The 19,138-nt window shown below is 37.1% G+C and overlaps 2 protein-coding genes across 3 annotated transcripts in view; both read right to left on the bottom strand.

The window, feature by feature from the left end:
* Positions 1-5,143, bottom strand: part of LOC108513973 (NF-X1-type zinc finger protein NFXL1-like) — a 20,146-nt gene extending 15,003 nt beyond the window's left edge. Inside the window, exon 1 of one of the 2 annotated variants that reach the window (XM_017849958.1) lies at positions 5,039-5,143. The gene's annotated coding sequence lies outside the window, so the exon portion shown is untranslated. Of the gene's footprint in view, positions 1-3,181; positions 3,271-5,038 lie in introns of those variants that run through there. The other variant, XM_017849959.1, reaches the window with a different exon arrangement.
* An 11,748-nt stretch (positions 5,144-16,891) lies between these two features.
* Positions 16,892-19,138, bottom strand: part of NFXL1 (nuclear transcription factor, X-box binding like 1) — a 41,959-nt gene continuing 39,712 nt past the window's right edge. Inside the window, exon 18 of the mRNA XM_017849957.1 lies at positions 16,892-17,062. Coding sequence (XP_017705446.1) covers positions 16,892-17,062 — 171 coding nt within the window. The remainder of the gene's footprint in view (positions 17,063-19,138) is intronic.

Raw genomic sequence — 19,138 nt, 5'->3', positions numbered from 1 at the left:
CTTGAGCTGCTGTGAGCTCCACCCAGTTCGAGCTTCCCAGCGGCTTTGTTTACCTACTTAAGCCTCAGCAATGGCGGGGGGCCCCCCCCCCCCCCCCCCTCCCGCTTTCAGGTAAATCGCCGCCCGCTGTGCCAGCAATGAGGAAGGCTCCGTGGGCATGGGACCCTCCCGGCCAGGTGTGGGATATAATCTCCTGGTGTGCCCGTTTGCTTAAAGCGCTGTATTGGGGTGGGAGTCACCCGATTTTCCAGGTGTTATGTGTCTCAGTTCCCCTGGCTAGGAAAAGGGATTCCCTTCCCCTTGCGCTTCCCAGGTGAGGCGATGCCTCACCCTGCTTCAGCTCTGGCTGGTCAGGCTGCAACAGCTGACCAGCGCCGATTGTCCGGCAGTCCCTAGTGAGATAAACCCAGTACCTCAGTTGAAAATGCAGAAATCACCTGTCTTCTGTGTCGCTCGCGCTGGGAGCTGGAGACTGAAGCTGTTCCTATTCGGCCATCTTGCTCCGCCCCCCTAAACTTTTAACATTGGCAAACAATATTGTCTGCAGATATACATACTGGTAGTAAAAACTGTAAATAAAAGTAAGGAAAGGATTACTATAAAAGGGTGGTTAGCCTATAGGATAGATGATGGGAACTATAGTCAGACAGGGACCTTGACAAATTTCTGGTATGCCAGCATTACTTGATTTTTTGACCTGGGTAGAGTTAACACAGTATTCACTTTTTAACTGTTAAACCATACATATTTATATTATATTATGTACTTTTAGATATATATGTGATATTTCATTGCTTAAAAAAATTAAATCACGTGACCATTTTCCTGTTAGATGTGTAAGTATATGTCATCTCAAAACCCAGGTTATATTTCTGAAAAAACTGAAAAGCAGTTACAAAGAAAGCTGACTTGAATGCATAAGATAAAATGATGGCTATCTTTAATACAGATTTCATAGCAAAAAACAGAGGTCTTTCTAAAATATTCACTTAAGAGATGAAATGTATTGCCCTTCCCACTCAAACTGGGACAGGGTTTTTCTACTCTACTCAGCCCTCAACATCATTCTGCTAGCACTTCAGTAAGTCATACCAAACAGTTTACTGACAAACAACACTGTCTGCATCAAAATGTTCCACTTTAATTCCAATAATAGGAAAAGCCCTCTTTCAAAAGAACTAAGAAACGCTTGTAGAACAACATTGTTTGTAGATAATCATAATCACCATAACTACCACATATATAGTGCTTACCATTAACTAAGTCCATTACATGTTATTACCTCATATAATACTCAGCACTCTGACATGGGTATTACTAGTGCCCCATTCTATATATGAATAAGTTCAGTTACAGAGAAGTTAAATAATGTTTCCAACTAAAAAGTAGAAAAGTTTGCATGGGAATGAGAAAACCAAATTCATAAATAATTTTAAAAAGCAGAAATACCAGCCAGGCACAGTGTCTCACACCTGTAATCCCAGCACTTTGGGAGGCCAACATGGGCGAATCACGAGTTCAGGGGTTCAAGACCAGCCTAGCCAACATGGTGAAACCCTGTTTCTACTAAAAATACAAAAAATTAGCTGGGCGTAGTGGCGTGTGCCTGTAATCTCAGCTACTCGGGCAGCTGAGGCAGAAGAATCGCTTGAACCTGGGAGGTTGAGGTTGTAGTGAGCCAGATTGCACCACTGTACTCCAACACTGTGAGACTCTGTCTCAAAAAAAAAAAAAAAAAAAGGTAGAAATACCACATGATCTCACTTATATGTGAAATATAAAAAAGCTGAACTCATATAAGTGAAAGAACAGAATGGTAGTTGCCAGTGACTGAAGGACAGAAGGGGATTGGGAGAATTTTGGTCAAAGTATACAAAATTTCAGTTAGATATGAGAAATAAATGCAAGACATCTATTGTACAAAATAGTGACTATAGTTAATAACATATATCGTATTCTTAAAAATTGCTAAGAGTAGATGTTAAGTGTTCTCACCATAAAAAAATGCATATATTAACTCAACTTAGCCATTCCACAATGTATACATATTTCAAAATATGTTGCCTATGGTAAATATATAAAATTTTATCAATTAAAAACTTTAAACATGTTTTAAAAAATAAAATAACTGAAGCCCCATACCACGCAAAATAAAATAAAACTTCCATTTTGTTCCTCTTTATATCGCTTTTAAAAAAGAGCAGAAATGTATATGTGGGGCACAGTTTAAAGGTATGTTCTTAATGGCATCATTATGTTTTCATTTAGTTAAATTCAAACCTAATAATCCATAGAGTGTATATCAGAGACACAGTGGAGCTGGAGGGATAAGCTTATGCCACTCCCACAATTTATTCTTTTATTCACATTCAATAAACATTTACCAGCAGCTTAATGTGTACAACCTGTGTAACAGGCACTGGATACAAAGACAAATACAACATAGTCCCCCACCCATAAGAATCTATAGTATGGGAAAGAGACAAGAACATATATAAGAGTACATCGGAATTTACCAGAATCCCATACCTTAACTTTGAAGTACAAAGATTCAAAGTGATATACTTCTTGACTGATTCTAATTATGACCTCATTCTGTAGCTCACTGGTTCTCAATGTGTGCTCTTGGACCAACAGTATCACTACTGCTTACTATTTAATAGAAATGGAAAATGTAGGCCCCACTCCAGGCCTACAAAATCAGAAACTCTAGACAGGGACCCAGCAATCTGTGTTTGTTTGTTTGTTTGTTTTTTGAGATGGAGTTTTGCTCTTGTTGCCCAAGCTGGAGTGCAATGGCACCATCTTGGCTCACTGCAACTTCCGCCTCCCAGGTTCAAGTGATTCTCCTGCCTCAGCCTCCCGAGTAGCTGGGATTACAGGCACATGCCACCACGCCAGGCTATTTTTTTTTCTTTTGTATTTTTTAGTAGAAATGGGGTTTCACCATGTTAGCCAGGTTAGTCTCAAACTCCTGACCTCAGGTCATCCACCCACCTCAGCCTCCCAAAGTGCTGGGATTACAGGCATGAGCCACCATGCCCGGCCCAGCAATCTGAGTTTTAACAAACCTTTAAAGTGATTCTAATGAATGTTAAAGCGTTAGAATTACTGTTATGGTGCCACCAACGTCAAGGGACCATAAATGAAAATGAGTTCTACTAGACACAGTGAAATTCACCTGTCTACTCTTAGATTGTCCCAAACTATAACGGCCATTTGGATTGTTCCCAGGCTCCAGATAAATTTTTCAAGAAAGTCCAAGAAGATCTAGTAATACCAGGGGTTCCAGAAGGACCTAGAATCCAAAATCATGAAAATGACCCATCTAGTCCCACCAAAAGTCATAGCATCACAACTTATTTATAACTAAGGAAATTCTAAGTTACAAATTAGCAACACCTGAATTAAATTACCATGTTTCTTCCTAATAAATCATACAAGGTTACTAAGATTAAAAATAAAACATTCCCAACTACTTATTACCTGGAATCTGAATTGGGATGAAATAAAATTTATTTTAACAAGGCAAGTTCAGGATTTGAATAATTCAAAAAATTAAATATCCCACACCCTAGTTTCACTTATAAAGACAGGATTATCGAAATAACCATTTGTTACTTCAAATGGCCTCTCTTCTTATAATCTTACATAAATTTAAAAACTCAATTTCCAACAGATTTTAAATCCATAAAAGTGGTCCAAAGCCTTAAAGGAAAATACTAAAAGGTATGTAATGTATTGATTCCTGTTTTATACTTAATCAAAGACTGATTATGATATTTAAGACTCAGTTGTCATCGGCCGGGCGCGGTGGCTCACGCCTATAATCCCAGCACTTAGGGAGGCCAAGGCGGGTGGATCACGAGGTCAGGAGATCGAGATCATCCTGGCTAACACAGTGAAACCCTGTCTCTATTAAAAATACAAAAAATTGGCCGGGCATGGTGGCGGGCGCCTGTCGTCCCAGCTACTCGGGAGGCTGAGGCAGGAGAATGGCATGAACCTGGGAGGCAGAGCGTGGAGTGAGCCGAGATCCCACCACTGCACTCCAGCCTGGGCTACAGAGAAGACTCCGTCTCAAAAAAAAAAAAAGAGAAAAGAAAAGAAAAGAAAAAAAAAGACTCAGTTGTCATCTATTTCCGACTCTAAATAAGGTGAGAAACACTTAGATAAGTGTATAAAGACAATTTAAAGGAAAAAGGTACTATATAGTACATCTGTAAGTCAAAAGGATTCCTTTTTAAATGTCTACCCAAATCAAGTAATTTTAACTGTCCCACTCCCAAATCCAAAAGTGCACCTTCCCTTTCAGATTGGCCAAACGTAGACGGACTGCTTTGGTTTCTCAAATTATTACCAGGATAAATCACTAGCGAGTTTACCTTTTTACTTTGCACAATTTTTTCTAACTACTTTTTGATAGTTTTAGTTTGAATAAAATGCTTACACAACCACCAGAATCTTTAAAAACACAACTTTATAGGTGAATGTTTTATATTAATAGAGTAATGAACTTGAAAGAGTCAATGATCTGAATGGCACCAACACAAAAGGCCACAATGAAAATGCAGAGGTATCTTCTACGTCATCATCTTCAAAATGCTGTGGATATTAATATCTATCCTTGCACATTATCCCACCACAGATGTACACACATGCACATGCATACACACACGCATCCCTATTTTTAAAAATAAACTACTATGGATTTACTGTCTAACTGCTATGACCCACATCATTTCTGACATACTTTAAGTATGAATCACATTTTGAGGGATAAGCACTAGGTTAATACTTTATTACATAAAGTATGTAAGCTATCTTTAAAATTGCTTTCTTAAATCTTCAAAGGGCCATTTCAGGTCCTAATATCACCAAATTTATAAAATGAGATGTATCTACCCTATGTCTTACATTTTTATTTAAAAAGCTACAACAGAGAAGACCTGAAATAATTTGACCAAACAAGAAAAAAGAAAATCCAAGAGAAACAATGCCCAAGGAATACAATTTAAAAGGTTGTAGTAAAGCTTACCTCTTTAGGGCACTGATTTTTGCAACAACTGAGGAGGTTCTTTTCATTTACATCAGCTGTGGTTATTTTCTAAAATAAGAAAGTTGATGACATTCAAACAAAATCCATTTTATAGCATAATTTTCTAAAATAACTCATAATTTCAAACATATCCATAAAATTATCTTTTTTCCTCAAGAAATACTTTAATCCTCTGTAACAATTATCTTCAAATTACTTAATTGTTCTGATAACTCAAATCATCCAGCCCTTTACTACTAACAAGTCAAATGCCAAAAGTGTAATTGCTGCAAGAAGTACAAAACACACACAAAATATCATCTGGGCCTGGCCTCTCTTTAATAGTTTCTGTAACTATCTTTCCCTATAGATTAAATTCATAATTACAATTGTTCTTAATGCCCCTACATAAAAAATTTTAAAACTAATTATTTAATATGTTCAAATTGAGGAATTTAGGTTATTTGATGAGAAATAAAATTAACTTTTTAAAAAGCTTGGGTAAGCTATTAATATTATAAATTAATTCATTGTAGGCCAGGTACAGTGGCTCCAGCCTGTAATCCCAGCACTTTGGGAGACTAAGACAGGCGGATCACTTGAGGCTGGGAATTCGAGACCAGCCTGGTCAACATGGTGAAAGCCCATTTCCACTAAAAATACAAAAATTAGCCAGGCGTGATGGCGCATGCCTGTAATCCTGGCTACTCAGGAGGCTGAGGCATGAGAATTGCTTGAACCCGAGGCAGAGGCTGCAGTGAGTCAAGATCATGACACTGCACTCCAGTCTGGGTGACCGAGCGAGACTGTCTCAAAAAAAAAAAAAAAATAGTAATTCACTTCAGATCTGATCATTTTAGAACACTCTGCACTTTAAAATGCTTTTATATCTCAGTGAGTAATTCAGAAAAAAGTCACAAACACCAAGGAATAAACCTACTTTCCAATAGACACTGCCTAAGTCAGTAACTAGTGACAATCTAAAACTCCCTATCATACGCATCTCACTTTTCTCTCTCCCATACCTTTTTCCTCTTTTCCTTTATTCTGTATTTTCTTGCTTTTCCTATTCTTGCTTTCACCAGACATAACTGCCAAAATATACCGTAAGTTCAGTCTCCTTAATGTTAATTAAAACTATTATCTAAATAGTCATACTAAATTAGCTATAAATATACTCTAAGATATTTCTTGGCAAAGTTTCACTTAATACCACAAAGTTTTTATGCTGGCTCTATTAAACACTATTGCATTTTTAAGATTCTTCCAAGCAGAATGTTCACCTCTGAACTTAAGAGTTAACATTATTTTATTCCTTTTACTCTATACTTAGGAATAAATTAAATTTTCAAGGGTCCGTATCTTTTATATCCAAATTCTACAGAAGAAATTAACATGAAGCAGAAAAAGACTATGGCATAATAATATACACATATTGGTTTTCGTCCATGGTTCTTGGCTCATCACTCCCACAGCCCCTGTTATTTTTCCCCAAGGCATGCCATTAAAACTAAAAATATAGTCTTCCTCCACCTTTCTGTCTTGAGCAGGCCATAAAGAAATTCTCTGACCTACCTTGTCTGATCGTAGGTCATAAGACCCCATTTCAGAAGGGGTCCTGTCCCATACTCTGGAAGAAGGAATGCTTCACACACAGGCCAAAAAGAACTGAAACAGGCCTTGTTGAGTTTCCCCACTCGGTCTATAGTTATTAGATCAAACCCTCTGTCCAGTCACACTTCTACATGAGTGTCTGTACTTCAATCATGCCTATCCAATGAATTCTCAATAAAGGCCCAAGAAGTTAGGGTACAAAAAGCTTATGAATAGCTGAACACAGAAGTTCCTGGAGGGTGGTATGCGAATGGTGGGGCAGGGGTAGGAATGGAATTGCCATACCCCTTCTTTCATCCCTCACTCTATGTATCTCTTCATCTGTATACTTTGCAATATCCTTTATAATAAACCAGTAAACATAAATAAGTTTTTCTCTGAGATCTGTGAGGCACTCTAGCAAATTAAACCCAAAGAGGGGGTTGTGTGAACCTAAACTTGAAGCCAGTCAGTCAGAAATTCCAGAGGCCTGAACTTGAGACTAGTGTCTGAAGGGGAAGCAGTCTTGTGGGACTGAGCCCTCAACCTACAGGATCTGACACTTTCTCCAGGTAGTCTCAGAAATGAATTACAGGACACCCAGCTGGTGCCTGCTATAAAAGTGACTGTTTTCTTTTTGGTTGGAAGAAACTCCCACACATCTAGTCACAAAAGTCTTTTGTGTTGATTATTGTGGTTTAAGAGCAGAGGAAAACAGTTTGTGTCTTTTCCACACAGGACTAAAAGGAAAAGATGACTTAAATAATTCACTGAATTGAAAGCAAATGAAATTATAAGAACTGAAGAGATAGAATTCTATATTAAAACTTATACTTTAATATGTATTTAAGAAAAAAACATCTGTAGTGCTGAGGTAATGGAAGCCACCTTAATCCAAATACATCCACATGCCCCCCTCAGAAAACATATAGCTCATTAATAACAAATAAAATCACTAAATCCCATGACTGCAGCACAACCAGAAGATTTCTACAAACTTCTACAAACTTCAAATTACCTATAACTAGGAAAAAAAAAAAAAAAAAAACTTCTGATAAAGCTATTTCTCAAGCTCCCAATGCAAGTATTTTCATAGAGCTAGTAGAGTTCTAAAAAAAACTAAATGGAAAAGAGAAGAGGAGGCTGAGCTAAAATCACAACAGAAAAAAAGTCCCCATAAGTATGAAAACCCTGAAAATATCCTGGTAGACCACAGCACTAACTAAAGGGAATGGATTTTAAAAAGCACACAAGGCTGGGTGCAGTGGCTCACGCCTCTAATCTCAGCACTTTGGGAGGCCGAGGCAGGTGAACTGCCTGAGCCCAGGAGTTCAAGACCAGCCTCGGCAACACGGCAAAACCCCGTCTCTACAAAAAAACACCAAAATTAGCCTAGTGTGATGGTGTGCACCTGTAGTCCTAGCTACTAGGAAAGCTGAAGTGGGAAGATCATCTGAGCCTGGGAGGTCAAGGCTGCAGTGAGCCGTGAGTGTGCCACTGCATCCAGACTGGGAGACAGAAAGACACTTTGTCTCAAAAATTAAAATTAAAATTAAATTAAATAAAGTAAGTACACAAGATTCAAGTAGGCAATCTTGGAAAGGCAACTCTGGGAAGAAGGTAAAAAGGGAAAGGCAGACTTTAGGCAGACTTCTTTAGACCCGGCAAAAGAAGAAGGGAAATTTAGGATTTTGCAAGACCAAAGAAAACAAAAGTAAAATAAGGACACATAACTCCTTTCCTCTTCTCAGCACCACCCTAAAACGTCAACCATTTAAAAAACTGTATTGTCCCACACTGAGAAGAGAGTGGTCATCAACTAGAAATCTTATACTAACCTCTGTCCGAAAACATAAAGATATATAATTTACATCTATAAAAAACTACTATAGAAAATAAACAGAAAATGACATCCAAAGCCCTTTCACTGATGAAAATCCCCTCCTGTATCTCTCACCCCAAAAAAAAAAAAAAAAGTACAAAGAAGAAGAAAACTGGAACACAATATTCCAAACTGAATTAACTATATGAAACACCGCCTGTACAGAAGCGTTAACCTAGCAGACCTGACCACTATCTTTTGAAAGGCCTCCTTGTAAGACTAGCCCTTGGCTGGTGCTTGGGAATTTGGATTTCAGGAAGGTTCCCACCATTCCTAGAACTGATAAGAACAGCTGACTATGTCTAAACTGTTTGTATAAATCAATGGTTTATGTTGAACAGTTTCTTTCCCTCTGAGAGCCCTGAACTCTGGTATGTACCAGGTGAGGCTGCCTATGTAGCCTTCCCCAATAAAAACTCTAGGTGCTCAGTCTCTAATGAACTTCTCTGGTTGGAAGCGTTTTACAAGTGTTGTCACAACTCATTACTAGGGGAATTAAGTGCATCCTATGTGGCTCCAATGGGAGGAGACTCTGGACGCTTGTGATTGGTTTCCCCTACACTTCACCTCATGTGCCTTTTCCCTTTGCTGACTGTGCCTCCTACCCTTTTGCTGTAATAACTCATAGCTGTAGGTATAACTATATGCTGAGTTCTGTGAGTCCTAGCAAATTACCCAATATAAGCAAGTATAGGGCCCTTCAATACACTACCACCTTAAGTCAGAAAAGCAAAACCTAAGAACATAATAGAGAAGAAAAAGAAGAAATGAACAAAGGTTGACTAAATTTAGGGGAAAAAAACATTAAGATAAAATTACATCAGAAATAAAAACTAAATTACAAGGTGCTCATGGAATAACATATTTACAGAAGAACATACTTGAATCAAAAGTTAATAAGGGTCCCTGAAATGAGGCAGCAAAACAACCTAGATGATAAAAATGAGATTTAGAAAAAGTGTCAAAGAAGTAATTGAGTGAAATGGGAGACAGAAAAAGAAAATCCAACATATATACAATTGGTATCACTAAAAAACAAAAAGAAAATAAATGAAACAGATCTGGTATTTAAAACTATAATCCAGGAAAATAAAAATACTGAACTTATATGTTGAAAGGGCTAATCAGGTACCTGGAAAATTTATCAAAATTATTAACCCTGAGTCATACCTTAATAAAAACATTAGATTTTAAAGATGGAGGAGGAAGAGGAGGGAAGTAAAGGAGAAAGAAACAACTTTAGGGGTCCCAGGCAAAAAAGATCAATTAACTCGTAAGGAAAAGAGAGATTGGCATCAAATTTCTCAAAAGTAAAATATAAACGAAAGCGACATAGAGCAACATTTCCAAGAAATTCTAGGAAAGAACACACCAATAAAAGATTTTTTATACAGTTGTAAATGCTACAGCAAAACATTCTTGAAACATGCAAGGGAATGTTTAAGAATTAAGTATTCAGGGAATACTATACTCACAAGCTCTCTTGGGGAAACTACTAGAGGATGCACTTCATTCATCCAAGAGAAGACCGGGAAATTTCAGCAAAAAGACTGATGGTTGAAATTTAAAATTGAAAATCTAAGAAAAAAAGGGCTGGGCACAGTGGCTCACACCTGTAATCCCAGCACTTTGGGAGGCCGAGGCAGGTGGATCATGAGGTCAGGAGATCGAGACCATCCTGGCTAACACAGTGAAACCCTGTCTCTATTAAAAATACAAAAAAATTAGCCGGCGTGGTAGCGGGAGGCTGTAGTCCCAGCTACTCAGGAGGCTGAGGCAGGAGAATGGCGTGAACTCGGGAGGTGGAGCTTGCAGTGAGTCGAGATCGTGCCACTGCACTCCAGCCTGGGCGACAGAGCGAAACTCCATCTCAAAAAAAAAAAAAAAAAAAAAAAAAAAAAAAAAAAAAAAAAGGTCGGAATGAGGGTAGAATAATATATAAATGTTGTATGTTCTGAAAAAGAATAAAGCATGCAACTAAACAATGAGAAGAGGAGGAGAGAAAAAAAGGCAAATAAAATAAACTCACTGACTGTAATATAGTCTTAAACGAGAACCAGGTGATAAAATTAAAAGCTCCAAACCAGTTAGTAAAAGATGAAAGAAATAAGGGTCTAAAGACATTAAAAGGTACAAATAAAAGTAATCAATCACTAAATGAAAACAAACCTTAACAGGAGAAACTTTTAAGAGCAAAGAAAACATATCACATAAAGAAAAAGTGACATAACATAATACAAACAGTAATCATAAAGTAATAATTCAGAGCTAAACCAAAGATATTAGTGATATTAAAAATTGTTAAAGGACTTACTTAACTTGCCTATTAAAATGAAAAAGGGGATGCATAAGAACTCAAGACAAAGGTATTAAATGTGACAAAGGATACCTTTCAATGCTAAGAGCCAAAATTATTAAAAATGCTGTACAACATGTAACAGCTTAATCATCTTTATAAGCAAAAATCTACAGCAGATGCAAAGACACACAGAAACACACTAATAGGCTAGGCATGATGGCTCACGCCTATAATCTCAACATTTTAGGAAGCTGAGGCAGGAGGGTCTCTTGAGCCCAGGTGTTTCGAGACCAGCCTGGGAAACACAGTGAGACCACATCTCTACAAAAAATTTCTTAAAAATTATCTAGGCATGGTGGTATGTGGCTGTAGCCCCAGCTACTTGGGAGGCTGAGGCAGGAGGATCACTTGAGCCCAGAAGTTCAAGGCTGCAGTGAGCCATGACCACACCACTGCACTTCAGCTTGGCCAATAGAGTGAGACTGCCTCAAAACACAAAAACAAAACAAAAAGAAACACACTAATAATACAGAATTTTAACACAGCATTTTCAATATAAGACAAAGCTACTGTATTAAAACATGATCCACACACACAACCCAAATCTTATATTCTGATTTTTAAGATATTATATCTTCTCAAGCACATGGAACATTCACAAAAATTGATCACCTTATTTTACAAAGGAAGCACTGTTAAGTTCCATAAATTAGAAAAAAATTACAAACACATGCTCTGATCACAACACAATAAAACTAGATCTTATATTTTAAAAATCTTGAGCATAGGAGGAAATACAATGTAAAGATATAGAAAGTCTCAAATATAAAGAAAGCAGTACACACATGAATATATGGAATATACCTAAAGCAGTAAATAATCCATAAGCTTTAAGCACATCTATGATAAAATGAAATCATAAAATAAATGAATTAAATTCTCAATTCTTCTTAAAGAAATTTAGAAATTTCTTTTAAAGGAAATAATAAAATAAGAGCAGAAAAAAATGTGGTAAACCATAAAAGAACAGTCAATCCAATTAATCAAAATCCTAGGTTTTTTAAAATAAAAAAATTTACTACCTGACACTCAAGAAAAGGAAGAAAGCAAAATATTCAAAATAAGAATGACAAGGGGAAATCGTAAAACAACAACAAAATTTTCATCACAATAAGCAACTACTTTACAAACTTTTATACAAATAACTTTGAAAAATCTAGATGAAATAGATAATTTATAAGGAAAATAATAGTTTCCCAAAAATGACCCCATAAGAGAGAGAAATTTTCATTAGAAAAAACAGAGAAAGTTATCAAAAACAACACACACATACCAGGCCCAGATGGTTTCATAGAGGAATTCCATAAAACCCTCAATGACCAGTTAATCCCAATGATACTACATAAAGTATTCTAAAGCAAAGAAAACCAAGGAAATAGCCAAGTTTATTATATAAAACAAATGTAATGTTGATACCCAAATCTGACAAAGACAATACAAAATTTAAAAATTACAGACTAATACAATTAATGAACATTTTTTAAATCCTAAATATTAGCTAATCAAAATCAACAGATCCAAAGATTAAAATGTTATGATTATCTCCACAGATGCTAAAATATCATTTGGTAAATTCAGCATCCAATCCTGATTTAAATATACACACACACTTAAGAAAACAGAAATTGTTGGATAGTCTCTAACGTGGTGACAAAGCCAACATCTTACACAATGTAGAAATACAGGAAGTAATTCCTCTAAAGAAAAACAAGGTAGGGCCGATACTATTTAACACTGGACTGGAGATGTTAACCAATGATAGGAGATGAGAGAAATCAATTATGAGTCAAAAGTATTGTAAAGAAAGACCAAAACTCCAAGGAAAAAAAATATGCGAAGGACGTCAACAGCCAATTGACTAAAATAAATTTAAAAATGGTCCTTATCAAAACAGAAAGCCTAGAAGTAATGATACACAAGGAGCAAAAAGCACACCAAGTGGTTTTAAATATTACTGTCCATTAACAAGGCCCTTAAAGAAATGTCTGAGTCCTGGGCTAGGATACGTAAAGTACAAAATGAGCCTGGGACATTTTCATTAGCCAGAAAAAAAAAAGAAAATACTAAAACAAAGATGGAAACACATCAAAGGGACAAGAGAACCAGTTTAAAGACCCTCCCATGGGCCTTTCATATTCAATAAATTAAACATCAAAATGATGGCGAAGGAATCCACTGGTTCATGCTAGTATTAACATACAAGGTGGGGCGAGCTCTTACAGTAAAATGTCAATTAAAAAATTTAGCAGATGGAGTCAGAAAATTCCCACTTGGCAACTTCTCATTTGTTTTATAAAATACACTTGGTTATTTCCTTGGGTTTCTATGCTGTAGAATACTTAATATAGTATCATTGGGATTAAATGGTCAAGGGTTTCATTAATGAAGCACCTGGGCACACATGCACATGTGTGTTGTTCTTGAGAGCTTTTTCTATTTTCCCAAATGTTATCGTATTAACAACTGATTTACAACAGAATCATCAATGGATGCTAAAATTCATGGGTGAAAGTTTGATGAGAAACAAGCTATATAAACAAACAGAATGCAGGTGTGAGACTGCTCAAGTTCATCGTTACCATCCATTAATAATGCAAAATTGCCCTCTAAATTCCCCCTACAAAATTTCTAAGACTAAAAATTATAATACTTTATTTTGAGATTTCAACAAAATAACTTTAATATAAGAAAAGAATAAAATTTGTCTTCTATAATTTAACAAAGCATGAGTCTAGAGTTTAGGGAACAAAATGTTAGCTAATATGAACAGGAATTTTCAAAATGTAATTATGCTAAAAAACATGAAATAAAGTAATATTCCCAAATGAAACTTGAGTAAAATACATTTACAAAAAGCTCACTTTACGGACTGGAGTGAAACAGCCAGGAGAGTTAAGTGGTAAATTATATCATTATTACATAAAAGGGAAATTTTTTTTTCTTCCATCTAAATAATCCATAAGCAAAAACTGGCATTTTTTTAAATAAAGAAAACATAGTGATTTGGTCATATCCTAGTGTGATAGGTGCTATAACAGCAACGCTTGTAATAAACAAAGGCCTATCTTTTAAATCCATAAATTAAAAATTATGCCTAATTAGGCTGGGCGTAGTGGCTCATGCCTGTAATCCCAGCACTTTGGGAGGCCAAGGTGGGTGGATCATGAGGTCAGGAGTTCGAGACCAGCCTGACCAACATGGTGAAACCCCATCTCTACTGAAAATACAAAAACTAGAAGGGTGTGGTGGCACGTGCCTGTAATCCCATCTACTCAGGAGGCCAAGGCAGGAGAATTGCTTGAACCCAGGAGGCGGAGATTGCAGTAAGCCAAGATCGTGCCACTGCACCTCAGCCTGGGCGACAGAGCAAGACTCCATCTCAAAAAAAAAAATGCCTAACTACTGGCATAACTCAGAGGTATTGCAGGTTCAGTTCCAGACCACCTTGATATAGTGAATATTACACTAAAGCAAGTCACACACATTTTTTGGCTTCCCAGTGCATATAAAAGTTACATTTACACAATACTGCAGTCTACTAAGTATGCAATAGCATTACATAATAAAAAACAATGTATATACCTTAACTTAAAAATACTTTATTACTAAAACCTACTAACACTCATGTGAGCCTTCATTCAGTCTTAATGTTTTTGCAGGTGGAGCATCTTGCCTAGATGTTTATGGCTGCTGACTGATCAGGGTGGTAGCTGAAGATTGAGGTGGCTGTGGCAATTTAAAAAAACAAGACAATAGAGTTTGCTGCATCAATCGACTCTTCCTTTCAGGAAGATTTCTCTGTAGCATGTGATGCTGTGTTTCACAGCATTTTACCCATAGTAGAACTTCTTTCAAAATTCCTATCAAAGCTGCTGCTGCTTTATCAACTAAGTTTGGGTAATATTCTAAATCCTAATCCTTTGTTATCATTTCAGCAATGTTCACAGCATCTTCACCAGGAGTAGATTCCACTTTCTTTGTTCATCCATTAGAAGCAACTTCTCATCTGTTCAAGTTTTATCATGAGACTGCAACAATTCAGTCCCATCTATAGGCTCCACTTTTAATTATAGTACTCTAGCTATTTCCACCACATCTGCAGTTACTTTCTGCACTGAAGTCTTGAACAAAGTCATCTATTAGGGCTGGAATCAACTTCTTCCAAACTCCTGTTCCTGTTGACATGAGTGTTCTTAATGACATCTAGAATGGTGACTCCTTTCCAGAACGTTTTCAATTTACCCAGATCCATCAGAGAAATCACTACCCATATCTGCATGTATTTCTCAAACAATTAGACCTGAAAGTTGAAATTACTCCTTGAACCATGGACTGCAGAATGGATGTTGTGTTAGAAGGCACGAACACAACATTCATCTCCTTGCATATCTCCATTATAGCTCTTGGGTAACCAGGTATATTGTCAATGAGCAGTAATATTTTTAAAGGACTCTTTCTGATCAGCAGGTCTCAACAGTGGGCTTAAAATATTCAGTAAACCATGCTGTAAATAGATATACTGTCATCCAAGCTTTGTTGTTCCATTTATAGAGCACAGACTAGATTTAGCATAATTTTCAGATGGTAAATGAGTACTGGCTTCAATTTAAAGTCACGAGCTGCATTAGGGCCCTAACAAGAGAGCTGGCCTGTCCTTTGACACTTTAAAGCCAGGCACTGACTTCTCTCTAACTATGAAAGTCCTAGATAGCATTTTCTTTCAATAGAAGGCTGTTTTGTCTACATTGGAAATCTGTTATTTAGTGTAGCCACCTTCATCAATTATCTTATCTAAACCTTCTTGGATAACTTGCTGCAGCTTCTGCATCGGCACTTGCTGCTTCACCTTGAACTTTCATGTTATGGAGATGGCTTCTCCCTTAAACCTTATGAACCAACCTATGCTGCCTTCAAATTTTTCTTCTGCAGCTTCCTCACCTCTTTCTGTCTTCACAGAATTGAAGAGAATTAGGAACATCTCTAAATGTTGTGGCTGCTTTGATCTTCTATCCAAACCACTAAAACTTTCTCCGTATCAGCAATAAGGCTGCTTTGCTTTCTTATCATTCTGTGTTCACTGGAATGAACTTTAATTCCTTTAAGAATTTTTCCTTTGCATTCATAACATGGCTAACTGTTTGGTGCAAGAGACCTAACTTTTAGCCTATCTCAGCTTTTGACATGTCTCTCTAAGCTTAATCATTTCTATCTTTTGATTTAAAGTCAGACATGTGACTTTTCCTTTCACTTGAACAGTTAGAGGCCATTGTAGAGTTATTAATTGGCCTAATTTCAATACTGTTGTTTCTCAGAATAAGGAGGCGCAAGGAGAGGGAGAGAGATAGGGGAACTGCTAGTGATGCAGTTCAAACACACATAACATTTATCAATGATTCACTGTCTCACAGAAGTGCGGATCATGGCACCCCAAAACAATTACAATGGAAACATTAAAGATCACTGATCACAGATTATCATAACAGATATGAAATGAAAAAGCTTGAATATTGTGAGAATTACCAAAATGTGACAGACACAAAGTGAGCATATGCTGTTGAAAAAATGGCATTAACAGACTTGCTCAATGCAGGCTGACAAAAAACTCCAATTTGTAAAAAACTCAGTATCTGTCAAGTACAATAAAGTGAAGTCCAATAAAACAAGGTGTGCCTGTATGTACAAGTCAAATTTTGATTGAACAAAATTCTAATTTGACATAGTCAAACTATCAGGTATAGGAGTATTTCTTTAATGTTTTTAAAAGCAGTGAAACCATTTTTTTCATAACAAAATCTTATACAGAATCCCAAAATGGAAAAAAAAAGCACAATTTCCCTGTTTGAATTCAGGATGAAGTATACAGAAAGTGTAGTATTCTACATGTCTTCTTTCCAGGTATCTATTAGAAAATCTAGGCATCTATAGTTTAAGCAAAGTACACTATAAATATGGGTTCTTAATTATAAAAAGATACCAATTCAACTAATTGTAATAAAATAAGACTTTTTTTTCAGTCTACTTACCTACATTCCACATATAGGCTTGTGATCTTACAGTGACATTTTATTCTAAGCATTTGAACACAAGGTGGACATTCTCCAGGGTGACATGGCAAAATACATGGGTGAAGACAACCTAGTGGCCGTGACTTGGAGCACCCTTCCTCACAACGAAGGCATTCTGGGCCCGCCTGAAAAATAGCATGGAAATAAATCACCTAAGTACAAGGTAAGCCTAACATTTCTATATGTTAGAGTTATAAAATTTATATATCCCATTAAAATAAAGTACTTCTGCAGCTCTTAGAAACACAGTTAATCAAATGGTACATGCTCTCATTTATCTTAAAAATATTAAAACTAAAGAATAGCAAGATTGTCAATATGACTATTATCCATATAGATTTTTTTGCCTAAGAGTCTCACTAAGTCAAATTGCCTCATTTTCAAATGAACCTTAAAATGAACTTGACTATATAAAGTATCCCACTAAAAATGTAAATTGCTTCCTAAAGAATAGTCAAAGACAGAAAAAAAATACACAGGAAAAATGTTCATTGATTTCTATACAATAATCAACACTGAACTAAAGAAATCAATACGCTGTTAACACATAAATAAAAATTCCAAAACACTAAACAGTCTGGAGGTAATTATCTCACCTTGCCAAAGAGAAACACATATAGAGTGAAAAAATAATGACCAGTAGTTTTTATTTTAATGCACATCAATGAATTAAAGTTACATTTTACAAATAAATGTACCTCAATGTAACTTAACAAGGCACATTTTTTCTAGTGATTTAATAATGTTAAATCCCTTTTCTCTAGTGATTTAATAATGTTAACTTGTATTACAATCTACTAAAGAAGGTTAAAAATACTTATTTCAGGATACTGTTTGTTTTCTCACATCATACTTCAGGTAAAACAAGAGAGCTACATACATGGATACTAAATCTTAAAGGTCAAACATTTTTATTACCATTCCAAAGAGAAGCCATGATTACAACAATTATTATGATAAAATTCTAAGCTATTTTTTGACACACAGGATTAAAAAGAAATAGTGTTTCAAATTATAAAAATATTATTTTATAAATAATTTTATTTTTAAAAAGCATATTCATTTATTCCACAAATACTCAACACTTATGTGCTGGGAATTGTTCTTGGCACTGGGAAGACATGAGATAGGCTCCTGGAACCTACATTTATGTGGTGAGGTAAAGAATATAAATATAGAAGATGGCCGAATAGGAACAGCTCCAGTCTCCAACTCCCAGCGTGAGCGACACAGAAGACCGGTGATTTCTGCATTTTCAACTGAGGTACCGGGGACATCTCACTAGGGAGTGCCGGACAATCAGTGCTGGTCAACTGCTGCAGCCTGACCAGCAACAGCTGAAGTAGGGCGAGGCATCGCCTCACCTGGGAAGTGCAAGGGGGAAGGGAATCCCTTTTCCTAGCCAGGGGAACTGAGAAACAACACCTGGAAAATCGGGTAACTCCCACCCCAATACCGTGCTTTAAGCAACGGGCACACCAGAAGAATACATCCCTCACCTGGCCCGGAGGGTCCCACACCCACGGAGCCTCCCTCATTGTTAACACAGCAGTCTGCCGCGATCTAACCACAAGGCAGCAGCGAGGCTGGGGGAGGGGCGCCCGCCATTGCTGAGGCTTAAATAGGTAAACAAAGCCTCTGGGAAGCTCGAACTGGGTGGAGTTCACAGCAGCTCCAGGAAACCTGCCTGTCTCTATAGACTCCACCTCTGGGGGCAGGGCTCAGCTAAAAAACAACAGGGGAAACAGCAGAGGCCTGAGCAGACGCCAAGGACTCTGTCTGACAGCTTTGAAGAGAGCAGTGGATCTCCCAACATGGAGGTTGAGATCTGAGAACGGACAGACTGTCTACGCAAGTGGGTCACTGACCACTGAGTAGCCTAACTGAGAGACATCCCCCACTAGGGGCAGTCTGACACCCCACACCTCACAGGGTGGAGTACACCCCTGAGAGGAAGCTTCCAAAGTAAGAATCAGACAGGTACACTCGCTGTTCAGCAATATTCTATCTTCTGCAACCTCTGCTGCTGATACCCAGGCAAACAGGGTCTGGAGTGGACCTCAAGCAATCTCCAACAGACCTATAGCTGAGGGTCCTGACTGGCAGAAGGAAAACTATCAAACAGGAAGGACACCTATACCAAATCCCCAACAGTACGTCACCATCATCAAAGACCAGAGACAGATAAAACCACAAAGATG

Source organism: Rhinopithecus bieti, unplaced genomic scaffold (assembly GCF_001698545.2).
Source record: "Rhinopithecus bieti isolate Rb0 unplaced genomic scaffold, ASM169854v2 scaffold_33213, whole genome shotgun sequence".
NCBI lineage: Eukaryota > Metazoa > Chordata > Mammalia > Primates > Cercopithecidae > Rhinopithecus > Rhinopithecus bieti.
The sequence above is the reverse complement of the archived record's forward strand: the minus strand, read 5'-3'. Positions and strand labels throughout refer to the sequence as shown.